This window comes from Camelus ferus, chromosome X (assembly GCF_009834535.1).
Source record: "Camelus ferus isolate YT-003-E chromosome X, BCGSAC_Cfer_1.0, whole genome shotgun sequence".
NCBI classification, from domain to species: domain Eukaryota; kingdom Metazoa; phylum Chordata; class Mammalia; order Artiodactyla; family Camelidae; genus Camelus; species Camelus ferus.
This window is the reverse complement of record NC_045732.1, coordinates 73,655,440-73,681,371: the sequence shown is the minus strand read 5'-3', so window position 1 is coordinate 73,681,371 and position 25,932 is coordinate 73,655,440. Positions and strand designations below refer to the sequence as shown.

The following is a 25,932-nucleotide window of genomic DNA, read 5'->3' as shown; positions in this document are numbered from 1 at the left end:
GACACCTTCCTCCAACTGTTCAAATTGTTTTAATGAACATACAGTAAATGTTACAGGGTTTTCTTGAAAAGGAAAAAGAGGGAAATGCAGATATTGCTTACCATTTCCAAATGCCTCCTATAGTCCAAGTGATGTCAGCATTCCCTTTGTTCTTGTTTTAGTCAATTCTACTTAAAAAGAACTCATTCAGAGATAAGAAATGGAAATGCAAAGCATAAAAGGGAAACTATTAGGGCAAGTTCCCCATTTGGTTTGAGACTCATTTCCTGAGCGTGTGAAGGCTTATAGTCACATGAGAAGGCAAGTGTAATAGTTCATTTCTATTTTGTTAACAAAGGTAACTGAATATTTTTGTTTGTTTGTTTGTTTGGTTGGTTTTTTTTGAGTGGGAGGAAACGTACTACAGTAGTTTAATGAAATCAGGTAGATGTAACACCTTGAGAGAAAGGAATTCGCTATTAAAATCTCAGGTTTGTAATGGGTAGGGATCCCAGGAACCAGAATATAAAAGGAGTGAGGTTTATGTGGAGTGAGGCTGACCTATCCTACCTGACTAAAGTTAAGTTTCACGAGAGATCCAGGGGAGATATTTCCTGATTATGTTCTGATATCACCTCTATATTTTTTCCTGAATTTTTATACTCTCTTCAGCTACCCACAAACTACTGACTATCCTCTCACTTCTCAAATCAGTCCATGATTGTCTCCATTTTATTTTCACTTTCCTTCTGCTATTCTCCTTTACTCCTTTCGCTTCTTCCATGTGTGCCCTTGTCTAAATGTTTATAGGTAATACATATGTGATTCTGTATGTGAATAGATATATCTATATAAATGATGAAGAGAAACTTGTAAGCACTATATAAATGTTTTGAAATAAATGAAAGCAACATCCAATAGTAATTTGCAGTTGGATAAATTATACTCGCTATTTCTGTTTTCAATTGATGATTTAACTGATGATTGATGCCTTCAATAATATATCAGTATAGAGCATGTCATAGTGCCAATCTGTATACAGGCTATTTCTCAGGGATTATTCAACTCATTCATTCATTTAGAACATACTTACTGAGTGCTTAATTGAGTGCTCAAGTACTGTTTTAGGTACTTGGGTGTCACCAGTGAACAAAATAGATAAAAATACCTGCTGTATAGTGCTTATGGTCTAGAAGAGGGAGACAGGCAATAAATGCCAAAATAGCCAATTCATTCATTCATTCATTCATTCATTCATTCACTAAATGATATTGTATATTAGAAGGAAATGCATGCTTTGAAAAATACAGGAATAGTGGATGTGCTCTGTGTGTGTGTGTGTGCGTGTGTGTGTTTGGTACAAGTTTCAATTCTAAACAGTGTGGACACAGTATAGGTCTTACTGAGAAGGAGACATTTGAGAACCCCAAAGGAGCAAGTCAGGTGCTGAACCAGACTGATCTTTTAAGGCCCCTCAAATCTCACTACAAAGGTTATACCTAGTTTGCCTATGTGTAGGGTTGGTCCCAATTGTAAGCCATGTCAGGGTTAAATCTAGAGAGCACCATTCCTTTCTCTTTCTGAGAGTCTGATTCAATAGAAGACAGAAGCCTCAGAAGGGCATTAGTTCTTGTACTATTGTGTAATATATAGGAAGACAACTTTTATATTGACAATACCTTCATACATTCCAAGAGTTGAAATTTCAAATATATAGCACATGGCAATTAGATCATAAAAATGCACCTTGGGATACACTACATAGTTCTCCAAAGAATCTAACTTCACAAAATGAAGTGGTCTGAAAATGAGGACGAGTATCTAGTGCTCAGCCAAAATATTTCTCTGGTGACATAAGAATTAGGGAGCCAAGAAATGCATCACCCACTCCAGATTTCTGGCTTCGCCCCAGGAGTCTAAACATTTCTTTCCTGAGAAATACCACTTGAATAATGTCTTGGCCTCTGGACAGGATACCACAAAACTGAAACTGTATTGTTCTTATTTCAAGCTGGAGTCAGGGCTTTTATATGTTTTAAATTTATAGGTTTTTTGCACTGTGGTAATACAGCTGTATTTTGGATAATCTGGGAAAATTCTGAAAGAGAAAATCTTACAGAAAGAGCAGAGACTATAGACCCCATGGAAATTGTAAATACATTCTAAAGAGTTATACGGTGTAAAAAATAAAAATAGAAACTCAAATCCAGGCATACCCTACTAGAATCCTGAAGCACAGCTATTAAAGCAAGACATTTACCTAGAGAAACAGAAAATAGGTCACAAGACATAAGAAATGTATTCTGAGGGAAATGCTGATGAACAATATTCATCAACCCAAAGAAGGGAAGTCTGAGGGCTAATCTAATAACTGTATTAAAATATCAATAAATCAGATGCAGAGGATAGTCAGTAAATAGTCTCTTTACTCTTAGATGATTAAATAGACTTAAGAAAGGGCATGGGAGTTTTTTGTTAGACCTTAAGGAGGAAACTTGATTGTGTAACACTGGAAATCAATCCTGAGGAAAGTTGTGGAATTTTCTCTCTAAAGAAGTTTATAAATAGGAGAAAGTCTGATCTGTCTATGATGGTTTGACTATAGCAGCAAGGCCTAGGAACCCTAAGGATTCCTCTGTAGTATTACATTTGGAATCATATTGTCTTTATATAATGTTGGAGTGTACTGGCATGATTTGCATTTAAATTATTGGTTAAGTGATTTTTTTAAAAAATACTGTTGTAAATAAATTATAAGCTTTAGTAATTTTTCTCTCATTTCAAAACATGATGATAATCTGAGTAATATCTCAATATGTTTCTTTACTGTGTTGGTAATAAATTTCATTGGTGATGATTCATATTAATATTACTAATTCTTGGAAGGAGGAAAAATAATGTGAACTATGCCAGTCCACACAAGTTCTGTTACTTTAAGCATTTTGTGAAAGCAAATGGTATTTATTTGAATAATGTTCTTTCCACAGATATCATCAAGAGGTTACCACATTTAATATTTTTTCCCTATAAGTTCATTTGCTTTTAACCCATATTACTCTTTCTACATAGGTCTTATAGAGACAATTCACAAGGAGTGGCTGGATCTCACACATTTGGAAAGGTAAGTTTTAATTTTCTTAAAATTTATAATAAACTTGTATAAAATAAATGTATTTGTAATAAAGCAAATTTTATTTTAAAGTTTTTTTTGAGGATTATTAGAACTGGATATGACTTTGTAGGTCATCAAGCTTATTTTACTGTTGAATAAATTGAGGTCCTGAGGAAGTGAAATTTGTAGCCAATTTAACAGTGATAGGATTAGGGCCAAAACTCAGATCCCCTAACTCACAGTCTAGTGCTCTTTACAATACACATCACTAAATCTTTCTCTGTTTTGGTGGTTATTTGTCTGGTGAGGTGTCATGAGTATGAGTATGTTTGTGAGGGCTAAGACTCTACTGGTCCATAGAAATGTGACAGGTATATGAAAGAGAAAGATGATTCGGAAGATCATGTTCTTTAAAATGAGGGACATAGTAAGGGTACCATAGCAGAGGGAGACTCACACAGAAGATATTACTTATGACTTTAGAGATGAACTTTTTCTTTTGGGACTCTTCTAGAATAAGGAGTGAGGAGGAGAAGGGAGAGATACTAACTTACCATGCATGGAAATGCAAAAAAAAAGAAGGTTGATATCATGGAAATTTGCCTCATTAAATATCATAGATGATAGTTAAGAAGTTAAATACGGCATACATTGGTCACAACAAATCCCGCCAAACCTTGCGAAAAAGAGTGTTCACAGCTATTGAATTTTTTTCTAAGGTGTTCATAGTAAGTAGCATCTATGTAGCTTGGAATTAGAGCCTGTCTGTGTCATTAAATATTTGAATGAAATAGCCAACGAGAATTGTCAAGCAGTGTGGCATTCTAAAAGACTCATGGTAATGTAGAAGGCCAATAACACTGATACAGTAAATGAAAGAAAAGGTGGATAGCTCAAATTTACACACAATCAAACTACCTTGTCCTAAATAAAAACTGTTTGCTAGACTCATCTCAAGTCCTCCCTTCCTAGACAACTCAAGTCCTCCCTCATATTTTTCTTGTGGGACCAGAGAGGATGGGTCAGAAGAAAGATAGGGAATACTTTCAGTAATCCAAGGAGAAGATAATGAGATCTCCTATTTATCATTTATTTCCTATTTCTCATTTAAAACTACTCAGACATCAGCCCCTTGCTGAAATCCATAGCCTGGGTTTCCATAGACCCATATGGAAAAAAGGTTTCCCTCCATTATAATATTTAGTAGATTGTATCATAATTGTTTCTTCACCTCTCTACATCCCTGGACTGGACTATGAGCTTCTTGAGGGAAGGAAATATATTTTTATGCCTTTCCTCTAATTTAGATTTTCCAACCTTTAGGAAGAAATGGAAATGATAACTGCTTTTCTACACTTGCTTCCTTACAATCCTTTATTCTATCTTCTGGGTCGCTGAGATTCTGCAGTCCACTCTGGCGTATGGAATTGATAAACAAGAGAAGGGATCTGGTCATTGTTATGTAACGTTTGGGACTTATAATTATCTGCGGGTGTTACATCCTGAGACACTCTGCTTCATTTTCTCCAAAGGAGGGGCCTCTTTTGTATCAACAGTGGAACTTGAGGGATTTCTGTTAAACATTTACAGAAAATTGTTCCTCTTAGTTAAAAAAAAAAATGTAGGAAGCACAGTTGCCAACTGTGGGAATGAGGTCTTTGGTGGCTTAGCAATCCCTACTTTCCCATGTCCCTCCCTTTCAATGTCTTTTCATTATGCTTATCTTCCTTCTTCTAGGATTTTGTTTTATTTCATTCATTCGTGCATCTATGTATTCGCAACTTCATTCTTTACACATCACTAAAATGTACCAGTCCTAGTCTCTCTATACTTTGCAAAATACTCAAGCTAAGAATGAGGCATACTGTGCAAATGTGAAAGACCAACACATACCTGCTTCCTTTCCACACAGACTTCTTGAGTACTTTATTTGAATATCAATGGGTTTTCAAGAGAAAATAATTCCTGTTTTGGGAGCTTGTCACAAAGGAGTGATACCGAATTGGGACTTGTAACCCTAGTAGGTGGCAAAGGGTAAATCTTAACAAGTAAATGGACAGATGGAGCTTCATTTTATTCAACCCCTGCCTACCCTTCTGATCAAAATCTTCTATCGGCTAATTCACACATAGGCTTACTGTGCACCAGACACATAGTAGGTGCTTTACACATATTCATTTAATTCTCACTACAATCCTGTGAAGTAAACCCTATTACTATCCCCATTTTAAAAGATGAGGAAACTGGGGCATAAAGATGTTTAGTACATTCTCTAGGTTGACACAACCAGTAAATGATGGTCCTGAGACTCAAACTCAGACAATATGAACTCCCAGATTTAATGTTCTTAGCTACTACACTAAGCTCTGAAACTGTTATGATTAAGTATGTATATCTGTATTTCTTTTAGCTATTCTGTGTCTTCTAAATGTGTGTCACGTGTATATGCTAGAGACCAGCTTCAGAACCAAGGAAAATGGTATGCAACTTTGCTGTCAACATTTAACTATAGTACAAAAGGATTAATGAGGAATCTACCAAAAAGATCAATTGAAACCAGTAGTTACAGAAAATCAGTGCAACAATTTTGTGACAGAGGAATGGAGGAAGATTTTTTAAAATTATTTTTGACACCTTAATGAGGTATAATTGATTTGCAAAGAACTGTATGTATTTAATGTGTACAATTTGATAAATTTGGAGGATTTTTTTTGAGATATCTTTTGAGCCCTGAAATTATGAGTCTTTGAACAACTTTCTCTTTGGGAAAATTTTCATTTATTGCCCTCTAGTTGTCACATGAGCACAAAAATTTTTTAATTGGTCTTCAAACTTGAATAGAAAAGAAAGAGAATGAGGTGTCTAAAAGTAAGAAAGTTTCATATTTCAATGCAGTAATGCCACCATCCAGGCAAGGAAAAGTTCTAGAAAGAGCTTTGTAAAAACGAGTCTTATAAATAAAAGACTGTGTGGCTTTTAGAAGCTTAGCGATTAGCAATGTAGTGTTAACATTGCTGAAACTTTGACTATTTAAAATAGAGTAAGTTAAAAGAAAGAAGATTGAGTTAGTTCTGACAGGTTATCCTGTGAGATAATAAGCTTTTGTAATTGAGAATAAAGGACAGAAAGATTAAAACCAATGAACATCATTTGCTTTATCTAGTGTATCCATGTACATATCATTAACTCTCAAATTTTATCTCTAGTACTGTACTATCCCCTACGTTCCAGGCTTATGTATCCAGCTGGCTACTCTGTATCTCTACTTGAAAGTTTAATGAGCAACTCAAAGTTATCATGTCCAAAACTGAATTCTTTATTCCCACAGCAAGCCTGCACCTCCCTCAGTGTGCCTCCTTTCAATACGTGGCACCGCGATTTATTAGAATCTTGGTGTCATTTTTGATTACCCTCTCTTTCACATCTAATCCTTTAGAAAATCACATGAGTCCTACCTTCAAAATATATTCAGAATAGGGCACTTCCCATCATCATGTGCAAGCTGTCATCATCTCTTTGTTAGAAACTTGCGAAAATGTATTGGCTAGAAAATTGCTAGAGAGCTACTTCCTTTTCATACCCATCCAGTTTATTGTCTACTCAGCAACTGGAGTTGTCTCTAAGACATAACTAATTTCATATACTCCCGGGTCAGAACCGTTTGATGGCTTTTCATCTCACTGAGAACAAAAGCCAAAGTCTGAAATGCCCTACTGGGCACAACACAAACTGTCCCCTCTTCGTGTGTGACATTTCCTTTTCCCACTTTCTTCCTTGCTTACTCTGCTCCAGCAACAGAGGCTTCCTTGTCAAAACCCACTAGTCTTCAGGGCCATTGCACTTGCTATTCCATCTGCCTGAAATACTCTCTATTTGGTTATCTTCCTAACTGCCTCCATCCTTTTATCCAGATCCTTCCTCAGTGAGGGCCTTACTGATCATCCTTTCTAAAACAGCCTTGTTTCCTTACTCCACCCGTCACTGTTTAGCCTCTTATCCTGCCTCTTTTTTATGGCATTTATCATTACCTAATACTTTTGCTTGTTTATTTATTATGGTCTATCTCCATTACTGGAATGTAAGTTCAGTGAGGGCAGGAATTTGTTCATTCACTGCTGTATCCTGATTGCCTAGAACAGAACTCAATTATTTGTTGAGTACAAGACTGAGTGACTGAACGAATCAATCACTAAATGGCAGTAATCTAGGGAGAAAGTAGGTCATAGTCTGAGGAAAGAAAGAAAACATCTCTTCAAAGATATGCTACCAATCTAAAATATAGTTCACAAGACCATCTCAATATTGGTGTAAAAGATCCAGCTGTTCTCTGTTTAGGTGATACAGCCACTTGGAAGTCAAATGTTAATATGCAGTAAATCTGATCCATAAAATCTGTGGTTTTCTTCTAAATTAAATGCAAAGATTAATAGATGAGATGGTTTTGAAACTGAGTGTAACAACTGTTTAATCATTTTAAAACCCACACACCACTAATAGAATGACAACTTGAGAGAATTACTATGCATTGTTGATCTTTATTTCTGCTAAAATGATGCTGTACCCTGGCTGTTAGGAATTTTCTGCTGTTTATCCAGTCTCCAGCTGGGACTTAACTTCCTAATTTTATTAAGGCTCAATCCAAGGATACACATGTGTATGCTCTGGTTTCCTGTTAATAGTTCATTAACAACTTCATTACGTGTTTGTTCCTGTCTCAGTATTATCAAGAGACAAATCAGGAAAGATTGTGATGTTATGGTGAAATTCTATATGATTGTTTCTATGAACTCTTTTGATTGAAAAACTGTTTATTGTATAACACATTTAGATGTTAAAGGAGATATGGGAGAGTTGTTTTGTAACTTGTATTCCTAGAAAAAAATTTAGGTAGAAAAGACTCATCTGGAGAATGGCCTAGTCTGCTTTAATACATTTATGGAAAAAAGGCTTTTTACCATGTTTAATCAATTATTTTTCAAAAGATTCAAATAAATTAAAGAGTATTTAATACTAAATAGCAGTGTGATATAGTGGGAACTGATTTTTATATAGGCTGTTACTAAATGACCTTGATTAGATCATCCCTGCTTTCAGGGCCTTGGTTTACTTGGCTGTAAGAGGGAAATAGGCTAGAATTTTTAGATTTGTTTCAGCACTTCAGCAGTGAACATGATAACGTGAACAGGATACTTTCTTATCCTTGAGAGTAGGAATATCAGTTCTCATGATATGATTAATAAAAATTTTATCTTGATAATTGTTGAATCTAGATAATGGGTAAATGCAATTTCATTGTACTATTTCTACTTTTATGTATATTTGAATATTCTTAAACAATAAGAAATTTAGAAATAATTGATGAATAAAATGCTTGAGAGCAGATAATATACTATATTCAAACTGATCTTGTGAAGTCTATTTCATGTCTATGCTGTTTCCTTCCAGTGTTCTCTATAACATTTATATAAAATAGCAATCTCTCTTATGATCATTTCAAAAGCAGTTTTCTTCAGCTTTTGGGGACTGTGCCAAGGTTCAGACCAGATTAAAAATATCCCCATGTACAGATTTTCAATGTGAGGGTGTTCATTTATCAGAAAACCAACAAGAGTTTCTCACAAGCATGATATAATTTATATTGACTTGGCAACTCATAACATGTACTTTAGATTGGCTTAATTATCTGTACCTCATTCTTAAATCCAAGTTGATTTTTTCCCCCTTGCCACCCTATACATTGCCAGGTCATTCCTGGAAGATAATATGGCAGACTACATTGCAGTAAGAAAGTGTCTTTTGAAGTTGAGCAATCCTGGGTTCAAATCCCTATTTCAACTGTTTCCTAAATGTGAGACCTTGGAAAAGTTTTTTAACTTCTCTGAGCCTCAGTTATCTTTTCTATAAAATGGGAATATCAGTAGTAGTATATACATCATGGGGTTATTATGAGGACCAAAGAACATAATCATTAAACATACTTCCTGACCAGCAATTTAAATCAACATCATCAAACTGTTCTGTCATTATTATTTTTGTCGCTTAGTTATTTGCATTAGTAGAATAAAGCTGTGTGGAAGAATTTTTTTTTAAGGGAGGAAATATGGCTATTTTGGTTACCTTCGTTAGAAGTAGTCAGGACATATCTATTGAACATCTGCAATACTCTAGGAACTGGATTTATAGAGGCAAGTAAGGCACACTTCCTGCTATTAAGGAAATCACATACTAAGGGGAGAAACTAGACATGTGAAAGCTTAAGAGTCAGGGCTAAACTTAAAGGAATAACAGAGTAGGCAATTGTTGGCATGCTGAGATTTAAAGGGAGATAAAAACAAAATAAAATCAAGACCAGAAACCTCTGTCCTATCACTATATCTGAAACAGCAATAACATCTTTTTCTTTGGAATTTATACATTCTTTGATTTTTGGATTCCATGTGCAAATGCCTTTGGGAAGAATAACACATTAAGTAATATCAATTATACTTTAAAAAAATTGAAGTATACACACACACCCCAGAAACTAACATTATAAATCAACTGTACTTTAATTTTATACACACACACACACACATATATATGTACATATATATATTTTGGAAGTCTTGTTACTAAGGCATGATTGATTAAATCATTGGTGATGTGCTAGGAACTGGGACAAAGACCAAATGTATCAAGAGTGGCAGTGGCTCCCCGACCCATCTCTGCCTGAAGATACCTTTTTCACTACAGCACAGGTAGAATGAGTTGTTCTCTCCTCTGAGCAACCTTAGCTGCCAATGATTCTATCATAGTGTACTGTTCTTATCACACGGTATTGTAATTACCAATAGTTTCTAGTTTCTATCCCTCTAACTAGAATGTGAGCTACATGAGATAGTACCTAACTCACCTTTGTACCGCCAGCATCTAGTGCAGTGCTTGGCACATGATTGCTCTATAAAACCTTTGAATGAATGTGAGTGAGTAGAAAGCAGAGGCTGGCCCCGCTTGCCTTCGACAGTCCGTGGGTCTGTGTTTAAGTGTGTTTGGTGTTAGTCTGGGGACTGGATCGTGGATCATGATGTTGCTAACTGTATTTCCCAACTCATGTGGATTTCCTGAGAATCTCAGCTCTGGTGTCCTGCTGTTGAATCTGTGGTCATCTGGAGGGGAATTCAGAGTTCATAAATTTAAAATTGGATTTGGAGGAACGCAGGCAGTCTAGATGTCCTCTGTCTTACGGCGTGTGTTCTTTATAGGACACTGCTTTTCTGAATATACGTCAACTCTACAAAATAACTTTTGAAATCAATTTTCTGTAATGTTAAGACTTTCAAAAATCCCCACAACACCAAGTAAGTTTGACATTTGCCTGAAAGTTTAAAAACTGTTCTCAAATTCAGAGAATTTTTTAAAGTACCATGTGTATACATATAAACTAAATAGTCAATGGTTATTTTTATTTATTTAAAAAATATTTTTCCTGTTCATGGTTATTTAATGTCTTTTAACATTACAAAGGAAATAACACTTTGGGACATTAGATAATGCCTTTGCTGATTACCTCACTTGAACAGCAGTTCAGTAATACCCATTTCCTGTTTTGATAGTTAACAGCTTTACACAATGAAAGAGATATCTCAGTCCCTGCCAGTCAACTATTTTACCTGTTGAGATATCAGGAAGAACCCCAGCAGTAGTGTGACTCTTCAGGAAGAGCTCTGCACGAGGTGTCTGGTCTACCTAGGTTTTAGTTCTTTTGAATTTTTGACTTCTGGAAAGTAATTCAACCTATTGAAACTTGAGTGATATCCATTTGTAAAACTGAAATATCTACTTAGCTATCTCAGGAGGATAATGGATAAAATAAAGTAAAATATATGTTCCTGCTAAAGAGCCCAGGGATAGTACTTGTCTACCTTAGGCCCATCATGGCTTCACTTCTCGGTGTCAGCCTAAGTCTCAGTTCTGACATAGCTCTGGCCCAATGAAAATCATTCTTTTTTAGCAGGTGGAAGTCTGGAAATAGCCTAGTGTGTGCTATGCCTCTGAAATTGATCTGGGCCCCTGGGAAAGTTTGTAAGCATCAGGCTTTAGCTTTTATCTCTTACCCTACCCTCTGCTATTGGCTCTTTCATTGGACTTGGGATGCAGTCTGGAAGCTCAGTTCTTCCTCTGTGTCTCTGTTGAAATTGGGGCCCAGGCCTTAATTTTTTGCCTAGTTTCTGCTGGCCCTCTTCCAGGGACTGACTGTTGATTGCTTGCAGAATCATATGTATCATCTTGCCCAATTATCTCAGAAGAACATGACCTCAACTGTTCTTAGAAACTTCCCTAGCCTGAGGCTTGATGAACCTCTTCATTTCATGTCCCTTGGGTCACACTGACCCTGGCCTGCATCAGTGTGGGTTTATACCCTTTCTTGATTTTGGCGTAGACGAGCTTCCAGCTAGGGGGAGACTCTAACTAGTTTTTTCCAGTCTCCTTTCTCTACACCAATCAGGTTTACTCCCAAATTCTCTTTTTCTTAGCAGTTGCGACATGCCTTATATCTGGGGTAGAGTAATGAGTACTAAGGTACAAGCACACAGATATCACTGGCAACTTCTATTGATGTCACTAGAAAGCCATCAAATAGGACTTCCGGTATATTAAAATGAGTTGTCTTTTTAGTGTCTTTCTCTTCACACCAAGGACAAATCTAAGCCTATGGTTTCACTGATTAAGCTATCAAGTCAAAGTAGCAGTTCATGTCTAATCAACTTAAACATCTGAGACATGGTACATTATTGTTTCCAACTGCATTTTATTAACTATGCAGTCAGCCCTCCGTATCTGTGGGTTCTGCATCCACTGATAAGGAGGGCCGACTTACTACACCATTTTATATAAGGAACTTGAGCATCCATGGATTTTGGTATCGGTGGGGGGAGCCTGGATCTAATCCCCCACAGGAACCAGGGGATACTACTGTATTTAATTTATCGTTTGCATGTCTACAAATAAATGCACTGTGTTATTCCAAGATATTATTATACTTCTATTTCTTTGAACTGTACTCCATTATACTATAAAGTATAGTATAATAAAATATTTGTAAGGACCAGAAGATTTGGAGGAAACAGGAAGCTTGGAGAAAACTTTCTGGACAGTTTTTTTTTTTTTTTTAAATAGAAGAAGATAAATGAGTTAATTGTAACTGTAATCACAGGGGAAGGAAAGAAGATTTTGAATCTAGATCTCATTTTTCTTAACATCATGTCAGCAAATTCTGATTATAAAATTCCTCACGTAGGCCTGATAAATAATTTCTGACAACAGTGATTGTGAAAAAGCCAAACTAGCTGACATCTGAAAAGCAGATACCAAACTCTAAACAATTCTCAGTTTCTTCACACCTTCAAACTTCAATTTAGGGGAGAGGCATTAACTATGCAAATAAATAAAAAGGCAAAAAAAAAAAAAAAAAACCTTTGATAAAACATAAAGTTAATAGTGGAGAGAATACCATAATCCATGATCCCCTCTGAATTCAGACTCTTTGCTTTTTGTTTATTCATACATTTAGTGTGAAATATATCTTTGGTATCTGAGAGAAGTTAAGTCTGAACCTGTGTTTCAAAGCAAGGAAAATATTTTTTACCCATTGGAATGTTAGATGGTATATAGACTGGATCCAGTCTCAATTCATTCTTATTTTTAAATAAATCACTGTCATCATTTCATCTACTTTAGAAAAGCATCAAAAGTATCCTGGCTTCTTATGGCTTTGCATAGCTCCAGGTCATGGAGATTAAATCAGGGGTGGATTAAAAATTCCGGAGACTTAAAAGATAAGGGACAATTTGGTGATGATCTGAGTTTCTTTCTTTAATTTTATCTGAGCCAAAATAAAATTTTGTTTGGTTATGTAAAGAACCATTTGATAAACTTTCAACAGGAAAAAATATAAATGACACTTACTGAATTTTAATTACAACACCAAGGGCTTTAGAAATCAGGGAAACCTTAGACATCATCTAGTTCTAACTGCTAATTTTACAGATGAGAAACTGACCATTTCTGAAGGAAAATGCAGAATCGATTTTTGCTTGGAATTGAAAGTTAGACTAGATGACTTCTGAGGTTCCATTCAATAAATTTTTTTAAACTGAGGCCCAAAGAAGTTAAGGAAATTGCCGATGATCACCTCACTGTGGGAAGGAGAGCCTAGGGTAGATTCCAGGTTTCTGGATTCCTTGTCTATTTTTGGCTCTTTTCATACTGTAAGGTATTTGAAACTCAAGACAGTGACGTGCTTTAGATATTGCACTCTGAGGGAACAACATAGTTCTGGCAACACATACTTACCTTTGGATTATCTTCTGATTCCTGATGTGGTGAGTCACATAGTAAAATAACATTAGCAGACTGAAATGCCCTATCAGGAATTAATTAAAAGGGAAAGAACATCACTCAGATGAACTTTGTGATTTCCTCTGAATCTTCTGAAATGCTGACCTGTTTCGAATGCAAATTTCCTCCTGCTGGTATGTTCGGTGGATAAAACAGAGCCCCTCCTATGTAAACTAAAGACTTCAGTTCTAAGGCCATTTAAAATCCATTAAGCTAAGAAGCTGTTCATTGAGACAGATTTCACTGTTATTCAAGAAGAATTTGATTATGACTGGACACATTATTCACTTATAGTAAGTCTGGAACTTAAATTTGCAGGAGAGAGTTTTAGGGATTGGAGCTAAGTAGTTTTGAATAATTATTTGTTTCACTTTCTTCACCTCTTTTCAAATGGGCTCATAGATCTCTTTTGTGGCAAAAATTGTGTGAATTGACATAATTTGGGGAAATATTGCAACTTTTTGCATGAAGCTAATTAATAGGTGTTGGATAATCACTGTAAGTAACATTATTGATTTTAAATTTTATTGTTGTTTTCTTATTAGCCTGTATTTTCTGTAAAAATCATACCTCTTATAAGCAAAACTGGTCCTATAGAAATGGTAAGGATAGTTGCATTTTAGAGTTAAGAGGTTTTCTGAGACTATTGTTTATGTGATTTTTTTTTCTATAAATGAGAATCTTCCACTTTGCAGTAACTTTCTCTCTTAAGCTCAGAAATAACCATATAGCTTCTCTAAAATGAATGATTTACGTATATATATATATATATATATATATATATATACACATACATATATTATATATATGATGTTTTGATTTAATTTATAGAACATGCATACCTCTATATATGGTGATTCCATTTATTTGTCTATTATAGTTACACATATAGGAGGGTTTTTTAAATAAAAATTCCAACTTTCACTGTTTTTACTCTGAAATGAACTAGCATTTTATACATTTGATGCTTATTTTCCTTTGAGAGATTACATAGTTAACAGTTAAATCTGACCATCACTTTTATATACTGCACTCATTTTGGATGCTTCTACATTTAGTTTTCTTTTTTTAATATATAAAAGGAGGATATATAAAACCAGAACGTGAATACAGGGTATTTATTAGCTGTTTTTGACCGAACTTTTATTAAAATATAGAATTTTTATAAAATTCAAGTCTTAAGTAAATTGCATGGATTTTTTTTAAATTATTGTTATTTTATTATTACTGAATAATAAACTAATGACTAAGAGATCTGGTTTTCAGTTCTACATCTTCTCGCTATAACCCTGTGACCTAGGGTTGGACATCCCACTGTGAAGGAAAAACCGGGCTGGTCTGACAAGATAACTCATAAGTCTAGGAATGTGAAGGAGAGGCTGGGCTGGGCTAACAAGTCTAAGTATTGGAATACTGATCTGAGTTCTGCTAGACTAACTTGTAAATCTAGGTTAATTAGTGTTGGTTTGCTGTTTATGTGCTTTTGCTAGCCAGCTGGATTTTCAAAGATACATATCTGGCTTTGGAATGTTGGTTTGCTGCCTCCCGCCTCCACTTTTGTGATGATGATGCTGCTAAAGCTGTTCCATGCCTATTGGCCGAATACCCCAAGCTTGTACTTTACCCTATAAAACCTCATGTGCACATCTTGAAGGTGCTCAGAGCTTCGGAGCAGAAGCCCCTCTGAGCCCGCCGGCGTAATACATCTGAGTACTCCAACCCTCCGAGTGGTGCTTGTTTCTTGACTGGCCTGTCGTTTCCGTAACACCACCTCCTCTCCATCTTAATTTCCTCATCTGTAAAATAAGCCAGATGTCCTGACTCTGCCTAATGTGAAAAGCAATAGAAATGTTAAAAATGATTAATCAGTAGGATTAAACAACTATGGGATTCTTGTCTTTTTCTTTTCTTTTCTTTTTTTTTTTTTTAAGTACCAAGACCTTGCTTGTAAACAAAAAGCTGCTTTGAGGGGGTATTTTTTGAAAACTAGAGAAATATCACCTGTATTTTGCTACAACTGGAAGAGTGGGCATGGGTAGGTTGCTAGTTCCTTTTGATGTATTTTTCAGAGTGTCTTCAAAGAATTAATAGGAGGTGGCTCCTGGATATGGGAGAAGCGGAAGGCAGCTAATAACAATTGGGTTATTTTGCCACTATACTGCAGACATTTAATGTGCACTATCCCACTGAATCATTCCCTAGACCCCAAGTATTACTGCCTTCGTTTTATAGATAAGAAAATTAAGGTACAGAGAGGCGAAGTGTCTTGCCCAGATCTGTGTGGCTGCAATGTCTGTGCTCTTTCCATTATTTCATGCTGCTTTTATGGTCTTGTGGAGGCAATGCTGAGAAGGTTTGAATTATGTCTTCCATTCTCACTATGGGACCAAGACTTATACTGAGAAGATGGATTATGTACAGAGTCATAGAGTAGGTAGGCAGCTGCCTACATCGTATGATTTTGAGAAACCATTGACAGGTGCCTGCCCACAAATATCACCTTCAATGGCTTGTCACAGTCATTTTGCGTGATATTTTACCACTAAAATCATTACTTTGCTTCTTTTGTTTTTCTTTTCCAGTGAGGAGGTTGGGAGGACTTTCAAATGCACATAACCTTAGGAGGGTTCATGTGTTAAATCTTCTATTATTTAATACCTTAGCAGGCAGTATGGAATTGGAGAAAGAGCTCAGATTTAGGACCCAGGAAGACCTGGATTTGAATTCTGATTCTACCATGTCCTAGCTGTTTAATTTGCATGTGATACTTAATCTCTCAGAGCTTCACTTTCTTCTTGAGTAAAACAGAGATAATAATGCATATTCAGAGCCCCTTATTACAATAATAATAATATATTAAGCAGCTACTATGGGTAGTTGTGGTAAAGAGGGAAGAACATTGGAGTGGAAGTCAGGAAGTCAGGAGACTTGGTGTCCTGCCTTATCAGTTCCATTCATCTAGGTAAGTATTGAGCATCCACTATGCGTCATTCACTGTGCTAGGCACTGAGGGTCCAACAGTGAACAATTTGAAGTTCCTGCTTTCTTATAGCTTAAATTCTAGTTTTGTGCTAACCTAACTATATCCATATCCTAGTCATGTAAAGAAGGATTAATGTTCTTCACATTTTAGAGGTGGGAACTGATGGTGAAAGGATACAGTGGTGAGCAATAATCCCTGACCTCACTGAGTTTATAGTCTAATAGAGTAGAAATTAATCAGGTAATCTCACAAATTAATATAAGTTTAAAACCATTATAAGTCTTTAAAGGAAAGGTGATCAGTGCTCTGAGAGGCTTCACTTCAGCTTCTCTGAGCAAGTGACATCTGAGCGGAGATCTGAAAAATGAATAGGAGCTAACCAGGTCATCCTTCTACATGTCCTTATTCAGGTTCTTCTGGATTTCCTTCAGCTCTTTTATACCCACTTGGTTGGCTTTTGCAAACTTTCTCCTCTCTTTTTAAGCCTCCTACTCAGCTACTACACATTTATTCTCAGGAGGTGGATTTGCCTCCTATTTCACATGGAAAATAAGAGCCATCAGGTGTGTCTGAACCTCTTCTCCACCTACCTCACCATCTTTTGTGCACACATTGATTTGTATCTTTACCTATGCTTTTGGCCTGTCTCAGAGGAAAAAGTAGCCCTCTGTCAATCCAAGTTCAATCTCCCCACCTTTGTTTTAGATTCCATGCCTTCCTCTTGCTTTTTCAGGGATAACTTTTTACATAATTATCAACTTTCTCTTCTGTATTTTTAACCTCTTCCTCTCTATGAGTTCTTTTCTCAGCAAAGGGAAAAAAAAAAAAAAGACCTTTTTCTTCACCCTTCCTTGTACAATCAAACTTCAGTAAAAAGTGGGTCCACACATATATTTACCATTTACATTTACCATTTACCACATACATTTACCAAGGCCACCAATTACTTGTTATTTCCAAGTGCAACAGATACATTTCAGTTCTTGCTTTACTCCTCCGTATGCTTTCCCTTGTTTGGCATGTGAGGCACTTGGCTTTTGAATACTTTTTCCTTGAAATCTTCTGCTTCACTAGTTTCCATGATATGTCTTCCTCCTGTCAGTATCATTTATTACCCTCAGGTTTAAGATCTGGAGGTAGGAGATGAGACTGAAAGTGTTGGTAAGGTCCAGATAATAAAAAGTGTTGATTGCTATGTTAGAGTTTGTACTTTATTTTATGGGAGGCAATACTGCACAGAGGTTAGGGCACAAACTCTGGAGCAATGCTTGCCTGGCTCTGAATCTGGTTCCATCACTTACTGCCTGTGGGACCCTGGGATAATCATTTAGCTTTTCTTTGCCTCAGTTTCCTTATTGGTAAAACAGGATGACATAGTACCTATCTCATAATGCTGTGGTGAGGATTAAGTGAATCAATACAGTGAAGTGTATATAAAAGCACATGGCCCACTGTAAGCATACTGAATTGTGAGCTATTATAAATTATCCTGTAGAGCAATGAGAAACCAGTGAAGGAGTTTGAATGGACATATTTGTGTTTTGAAAAGGTCACACTGGCTACAACATTGAAAATGGCCTGCATCTGACTTATTGTAAGGTGGAAAATGCATCAGGAGGTCATTGTAGTTCATCAGTCAAGAGATGGTGATGATTAGGATTAGGGTCATGACAGTGAAGATGAAGTGATATGGATGGATCACCAAGGTATTTAGAGAAGGGAATCCGTGATGTATGTGGGTATGAAATGATGGTTGAAGATAAATAAGAGAAAGGAATCTAGGATGACTCATCTGTTTCTGGTTTAGGACACTGCTTTGGAAATCATGCTACCGTTTGGTACTGGAAATAGAAGAAAGGGAGATGATGATAAGTCACATTAATGTTCTGAATATTAGTAATCCCCATGTGTATTCATATTCTTTGAAACAAAACTGAATTACATCAGTCATCAGTGTTTTGAAATCATGTATTGAAAGATTACATAGATATTTTAAGAAAATTTGTATAAATGGAATTTGTCACTGTTCTAGGGAAGATATACTTTCTTCTCCAGGCCTTTCTTTGATAAGTACAGATTTATTATTTACATAGCTTAAAAATATTATTGGTGACTGATATTGTGGAATTATCAAGATACCAAGATAATACCAAGATGATGGAGCACTGGTAACTTTGTTTTGAATCAGGGGTCTGTCAGCTTTCCAAAATGAGAAGATTTCTGGAAATAACTCATTCAGAGTCTTAAAGTCATGCCAGTTTATTCATTCATTCATCAGACATTTATTGCCTACTCTGTGACAGACATTATAATAACACAAAAGCAGAGGCCATTTCTGCTCTCATGAACCTTACAATTAACCAAAGTTGATGGATATTATTCAAATAATAACAATGATAAATGTATAACTTTAAATTCTAACTACTTTGAACGGAAGTTTCCAGGGGCAGTATATTATGAGCTAAAAGCAAAGGTTCTAGAATCAGACTGATTGGGCTGGAATACTGCTTCCTCCTCCTTACTGTCTGTGTGATCTTGGGTCAGTTATTTAACCTTTTCGTGTCTCAGTTTCTTGCATAAAATGGAGAAAATAAAATGAGGAGAAGTGAACTTGTCAAAGGGGGATAGAAAGATATACGAATATTCCAGGAAGATGGAACAGCACGTGCACAGGCTCTGTGGTAAGTTTACAGGGCACAAAATAGGAGAATGTAGAAAAAGCATCTGTGGAAGTAGTCAGGTGCCACAATACTTAGGGCCTTGAGAACCAAGTCAAACATTTTTATCTTTATCCCAGCATAAAAAGGAAGCCATGAAGAATTTTTAGTAGGGAAGTTGCATAATCATATTTGCATTTGGAAAACAGAAGGAAAGCACTCTGCCTGCAGTGTGGAAATTGAGTAGGGCCAGGGTAAATTCAGACACATGTATCAAGAAACTATTGCAATCGTCCAGGCAAATTATGATGGTGATTTGAACTGGCATGGGAGGGGAGACAGATATAAGGAGTTTCATGGGATGTACTTAAAAACATTAAAACAAACAATCAAACAAACATAAGCTAGAATGAAAGGAGATGATGGGAAAATCTGTTTTCTCATCTGTATATAAGCCATGGTGATAGATGGTAGAAGCCAAGTATATTTTGTGTTTGTATACGTTTTGTATACGTTTATACATGTATCTCATTGTCTTTTGGTAGTAAGTATCAAGAGAATCAGGAGGGCCTAGGAGTTCCTGAAGAGCATCCTGCCCACTTCTATGGAACGAAGCAGGGTTGGACGGTAGGAAGTATTAGTCATTCTAACTCTCCCATGGATGCTCACAGGAAGACAAAGCCATGCTTCCATAGGTGTGATTCTATACAAGTAGTTCTCTTTTATCTAGGCATGTTTGACTTTGCTTATCCAGCACTGATTAGTCTCTAACTATGGAATCAGCCATCTCCTTTATCTGGAGCTTTTGCAGGAAGAACAGTGTACATTATTTATGGAATTAGTACTGATTCATTGAGAGGAAACTTAAACCCTAGGGCATTCTGATAATATCCAAAGCATGTAGGATGAGCTGTCAACATATGGAAAATGTGGAGCAGCCTAAGACTGAAAATATGTAAGTGCACCATCAGAAAGAACGTCATTCAGAAAACTGTGGCAGCAGCTCATGGTGGTAGAAAAAGTGCTGTGGTACCTGAGAGCGGCTCATATTAGCAGAATCTCCAGATGGCCAGAGAGAGTTCTCTAGCACTTATTTGGGACAGTAAGGACTTTGAAGTATCAAAGGGGGACGTTGAATTGTTGTCACACTGTATTTTGTCGCTGTGAAAAGTTTCCACTTTAGCAGTTTGTGGTTATAGTATTTAGAAGTGGGATGGTTCAGCATGATTTTTTTCCCCTTAGGTTGGAGGCTTTAACCAAGGAAGTGCTACATAGCTTAAATGTAACCCTTGGAAGGAATGAACTTCTGACTCAAAGGCTATGTAGAAAATGAGAGGTTGTACTGTATAAGCAAAGTGCATACTTTGATTACTTGGAAATTTGGGCTTAAAAGATTACGAATTTTTAAAGGATTTTATACACAATGCTAAATACTGTTCTAATTAGGTTTCAGGCTCTCCTTGAGTTAGAAAGTGGTTTATTTTGCTGTCATATAACTGTCTGGAGGTAGCTAATCCAGGGCTGCAGGAAGAGTATGCAGCTTTACTGCATGAGGTCAAAGGTCCTGGACTACTCCAGACTCATTCTGCCATACGTAGAGTGTTTCTCTCATCTGCTTGATCACAGGTGGCTCACTGCCAGGACTATGTTCTAAGCAGCAGGATAGAGAAAGGGGAAACGGGGAAGAGGAGAAATGATCCATTCTCTTTAAAGGCATGACCCAGAGACTGGAGATAATACTTCTGTTTATATCTTAGGCAAGAACTTAATCACATATCACAGTAGCCTTCATTTTGTGTGGCCATGTGCCCAGCTAAAACATGAGGGTTTCATTACCACTGAAGGAGAGGAGAATGAATATTAGGGGACAGCTAGTAATCTCAGCCAGACCACCTCCAAAAAAGATCTTACCAATTCACATTTCTGCCAGTAGCCTAAGAGAAGGTTCACATTTTATAGTAACTATTTTGTCTATTAATTTTTGCTTAGATTATAATTAATTTAGCTGTAAGTTTATATAATTTGATTTTTAAAGGTTTTAGTTTCTGAAGTAGTTTTAGGTTCTTAGCAAAATTAAGAGGAAGGTACAGAGATTTTCCATATACTTCCTGCCCCCACACATGCATAGTCACCCCTATTATCAATGTCCTCCATCAGAGCGGTACATTTGTTACAAGTGATGAATCTACATTGACACACCATAATCACACAAAGTCCATAGTTTCCATTAGGGTTCATTCTTGGTGTTGTATAGTCTATGGGTTTGGGCAAATGTATAATGACGTGTATGCATGATTATAATATCATACAGAGTGTTGTCACTGCCCTAAAAATCCTCGGTGCTCTGCCTAGTCATCCCTCTGCCTCAACTGATGTTTTTACTCTCCCCAGAGTTTTGCCTTTTCCATGATGTCATATAGTTGGAATCATAATGTATATTGCCTTTCCAGATTGACTTCTTTTACCTAGTAATATGTACTTAAGTTTCCTCGACATCTTTCCATGGCTTGATAGCTCATTTCTTTTTAGTACTGAATACTGTTCTATTGTCTGGATGTACCACAGTTTATTTATCCACTCACCTACTGAGGGACATCTTGGTTGCTTCTAAGTTTTGGCAGTCATGGATAAAGCTGCTATAAACATTTGTGTGCATATTTTTGTGTGAGCATAAATTTTCAACTCCTTTAGGTAAATAATTTAAGGAGTATGGTTGCTGGATCACATGGTAAAAGTAGGCTTAGTCTTGTAAGAAACCACCAAACTTTCTTCCATAGTGGCTGTACCATTTTGCATCTTACCAGCAATGAATGAGAATTTCTGTTGCTCCACATCCTTGTCATCATTTGTTGTTGTCAGTGTCCTGGATTTTGGCCATCCTAATAGATACGTAGTGAGTAACTTCTTTTTCTTTTCTTTTTTTTTTTTTGCTGCTCCTTCAGTAAACTTGAGGGCAGGGTACTCTGTGTCTTGCTTGTTTTCGTATCTGCAGCCTTGAGTGCAAAATGGATGCTCAGGAAACGTCTGTGAAATGAAGATTTGGATGGATGCCTATGTCAGCGTAGGATGGATGGATGTCCATCCATGGATGGATGTCAGCACCAATAAAGCAATCAAAAGCACCAGCCATAAAAATAGAGACTCTGAGGTTCTATTTTGATAAGAAGATTCTGAAGTCATTTAGGAAACGTTATCTAACCCAGGCTCAAAAGCAGCTATCAAAAACAGTGAGAAAGAGGGTGAGAAGGCAGATTTACCACTTAAGATTATGAAGTGGATTTAGAGCTTTTAAGCAAATAATTATAAAGAACCAGTTCCCTTAAAGCAGGAAATTCATTTTTATGAAGGACAATCACTCAAGTGAAAAATAATAAAGCTCTGCCCACATACAAGTAAAAAAATTTTTTTGTCATAAGCACTTTTAAAAAGTAAACTTAAAAGGTTACAAAACTGGTCTAACCTTCAAGTGACACATGGAAAATATTCTGAAGCCAAAGAACTAATTAAAATGTATTGAAAAGAGAGAATGCTAAGGTATTTTAAAAATAAGGACAGCCAGTGATCCTAAAATATATTTATTTCCACTTAATGGAAAAGTGAAAACATCAGTAAGAAAGAGGAAGAGAGGGAGAAAATGGAAAAAGAAAAGTAGAGAGAATAAAAAAAGAAGAGGGGGCCGAGAGAGAGGGACATGAGGGAATAAGAGCCTGAAGGATGAAATAGGACCCTCCACTGTCTGAGTCTCAAATAGGCTACCTATCTAAGCCAGAATACAAATCATCCTGCCTAGAGGTATGTACTTACTGGAACCCTTTGGGAGCATGTGCAGTTATATTGTTTGATCCCTCAGTTTCCAAGTTTTCAAAATACAATCAAGGCTTTTTTTCCCATTCTGTATTTTGAAATTGGGACTAGAACCAGAAATTCTGGTATCCCTTGATTCAGTTCTTCAATTGTGTTTCTATACCAACAGCCAGATTTTTAAAATGCTTTATAGAAATACAGCTAAAGTTGTTTCTGATGACTTTTGCTACAGAAGACAAATTTAGAAGAAAAAATGAAATCTCAGATTGCACATAAAAAGTAAAGATGTTCTACAGTCTGGGGAAATGGCAGGTTTTTTAAAAAATAATATTTCTTTGGAAATGTGAGAAGATGGAGATAACTTTACAAAACAATTTGAGCAGATGGAAAGTATTTACCGGTGAAACTAAACTTTGATAGTTTCTAATTGTCTCAGAAATATATTCTACATTGGTATGGTACCCTTTGATAAGTACAATCCTAAAATACTCTGGCCTGCATCCCTCAAATAAGAACACTCACTGTTACTAAACAGGTGTAACAGAAGTCCAAGGAACAGCATGGTCAAGCCTTTATGTGAGATGTTCTTCATTCATGTTATCACGATGGAAGAAACGAGTGGTTTTCTCCTAGCAAGAGTACCTTATGTCCCTTCGTAGCAGACTTCTCAAAAGAGTTATTCATATTCATTGTCTCCAGTTTTCACCCTTCCATTCTTTCCTGAACCCACTTCAATCTGAGTTTTGCTTCAGACTTTCCACTTACTCCCTTATCAACATCACCGATTATCTCCAGTTTGCCAAATTCAGTAGACCATCCTCAGGCCTCATCATACTTGGCCTAACAGCGGCTTTTGGCATTGTCTAGCACTTGAAACATTAATTTTTTTTTACTAGAAATAGTTGTTTCTTTTTAATCAGCTATTGATGGTGTAATAAAATAAATTTAAATGGCACCTAATTTAAACATTTAAAATAGTTCATTGAAGGTTAATCTACAGCACAGTATGTTAATCCTAATTGTCAAAGTAACGCCCTTTTTCAAGAAAGATGAAATAGAGGCATGATCAAAATTATGACCAACAATTTGGGTTCATCTGGACATTTATAGATGACTATCCTGGCAGGCACAATGTTGAAAAATCAGTCCATTTGACTTAGAAATAATGTTTAAGATAAAAAAGAAACACTATGTACATTTCAGAATTGACACCTGAAATTAAAGAAAAATATCCACCAAATATCACAACAGATCTTTTAATGACTATTTTTTTTTAACATTAAGATTGTTGTTCTAGGGGACACTTTGTCTCTTTGAACATTTAACTAAATGTTCAATGTGTTAAATAATTTACAGGGAGAAATAAGTTTTGTGTTCTGTACAAATTAAAGGACCCAAGAATATAACCCCCTCCCACCACCCAAGCTCAAATTTGCAATAGTCTCAGCAGAAAATAAACAGTTCACAATTTAAACAGAATTTATAGCATTACAAAAATTTACAGGACTCCAGATTACAGTGGCAGAATTGAATGATCAGAATGTAAAAATATTTGTGCAAAACTGCTTTTATTGTTCTTACCATTTAATAGAGATAAAACCTATGAACACACAATGCAATAATGTAGAAAAACAACATTGAAAATAATTCTATCCTTGAAACATTTTCCTCACTTGGTTTCTAGGACACTACAAACTCTGGGTATTTTTACCTCCTTGGCCTCTCCTTAGTGTCCTTTGTTGCTACCTTCTCATCTCTTTGGCCTCCATATATTGGAGGGTCCCACATCTCAGTCCTTGGTCATCTTTTCTTTATGTTACCTACACTATACCCCAGGTGACTTTAACTCTGTAGCTTTAAATATTATCTATATGCTGATGACTCTCAAATATGTATCTATAGCTCTGGTCTCCCCCTAATCTCCAGAGTCAAGAGTCAAGTGTCCAGCTGCCTACTCATCTTCTTTCCTTGGATGTTTAGTTATGCAGTTCAAACTAAACCACCCAAAACTGAACTCTTGTCCATCATCCCAAGGCCCCATAAACAGTTATTCAGTTGCCCATGACAAAACTGGAAGCATCATTCTCTGCTGCTCCACGCTCAATCCATCAGTAAAATCCTATCAGCATCTTCACTGCTGTCACCTTGGTCCAAGTCACCATCAGCTCTAACCTGGATTATTGCTTCTACCGTTTCCTTCCATACAGAGTAGCTTTTCAAATCTAGGTTATATCACGTCACTCTACTCACAACTATCCAATTGCTTCACATTTTAGTATAAATAAATCGGAAATTCACTACCATGACCCACAGTCAGCCTATCTTTGTGACATTATCTAACCTTCTCTGTTTCCTATTCTACTGGTCTTGCTATTCCTGGCACTGCTAAGCTGATTCCCTCCCCAGGGCTTTTAAATGTGCTGTATCTTCTACCTGGAACCTTCTTCACCTGTATCGTTACCTTGTTCACCCCCTCACTTCGTTGAGGTCCTCAAGGTTACTTTTTCAGAGAGGCATTCCCTGACCACCCTATCTAAAATGAACCCTCATTACTCTCTTTCATATTATCCTGCTTTATTTTTCTTTATGCAACCTTGGATTATCTGATAGGTTTATTATCTGTCTCCCACACCAGAAAGTTAGTTCCAAGAAAGGAGGTTCTTTGTCTTGTTCACTGCTTTATCCCCAGTGACTGGAACAGTACGTGGCATGTAGTAAGGTTTCCAGAAATAATCGTTGAATAATGATAGAAATATTTATGTTTTTATTAACATTCTTTCCCATAACTGATGGCACTATATATTACCTAATACCATATTTTCACGTATTTACAGTTTATACCTTATGGACATTAAAGAACGTACTGGTAGAATAACCTTGAAGCAATGTAAAATCTGCTATTGCACATTTTCTATTGCTTTTACTTAGTATGGAGGGGGTAGGGCACACTCTATTATTTACTTTTAAAGTTGTTATGCAAAGTGAATGCTTTGGGTACACAGTGTTTGCTTGCTAACAAG

At 36.3% G+C, this 25,932-nt stretch overlaps 1 protein-coding gene across 2 annotated transcripts in view; it reads left to right on the top strand.

Moving 5' to 3' along the window:
* Nucleotides 1-258: 258 nt before the first annotated feature.
* The window catches only part of IL13RA2 (interleukin 13 receptor subunit alpha 2), a 46,364-nt gene continuing 20,690 nt past the window's right edge, over nt 259-25,932 (top strand). The window contains exons 1-2 of one of the 2 annotated variants that reach the window (XM_032474921.1): nt 259-300; nt 3,049-3,100. In XM_032474921.1, the coding sequence (XP_032330812.1) occupies nt 293-300; nt 3,049-3,100 (60 nt within the window). In that variant the 5' untranslated portion in view covers nt 259-292. Of the gene's footprint in view, nt 301-3,048; nt 3,101-13,529; nt 13,762-25,932 lie in introns of those variants that run through there. The other variant, XM_032474922.1, reaches the window with a different exon arrangement.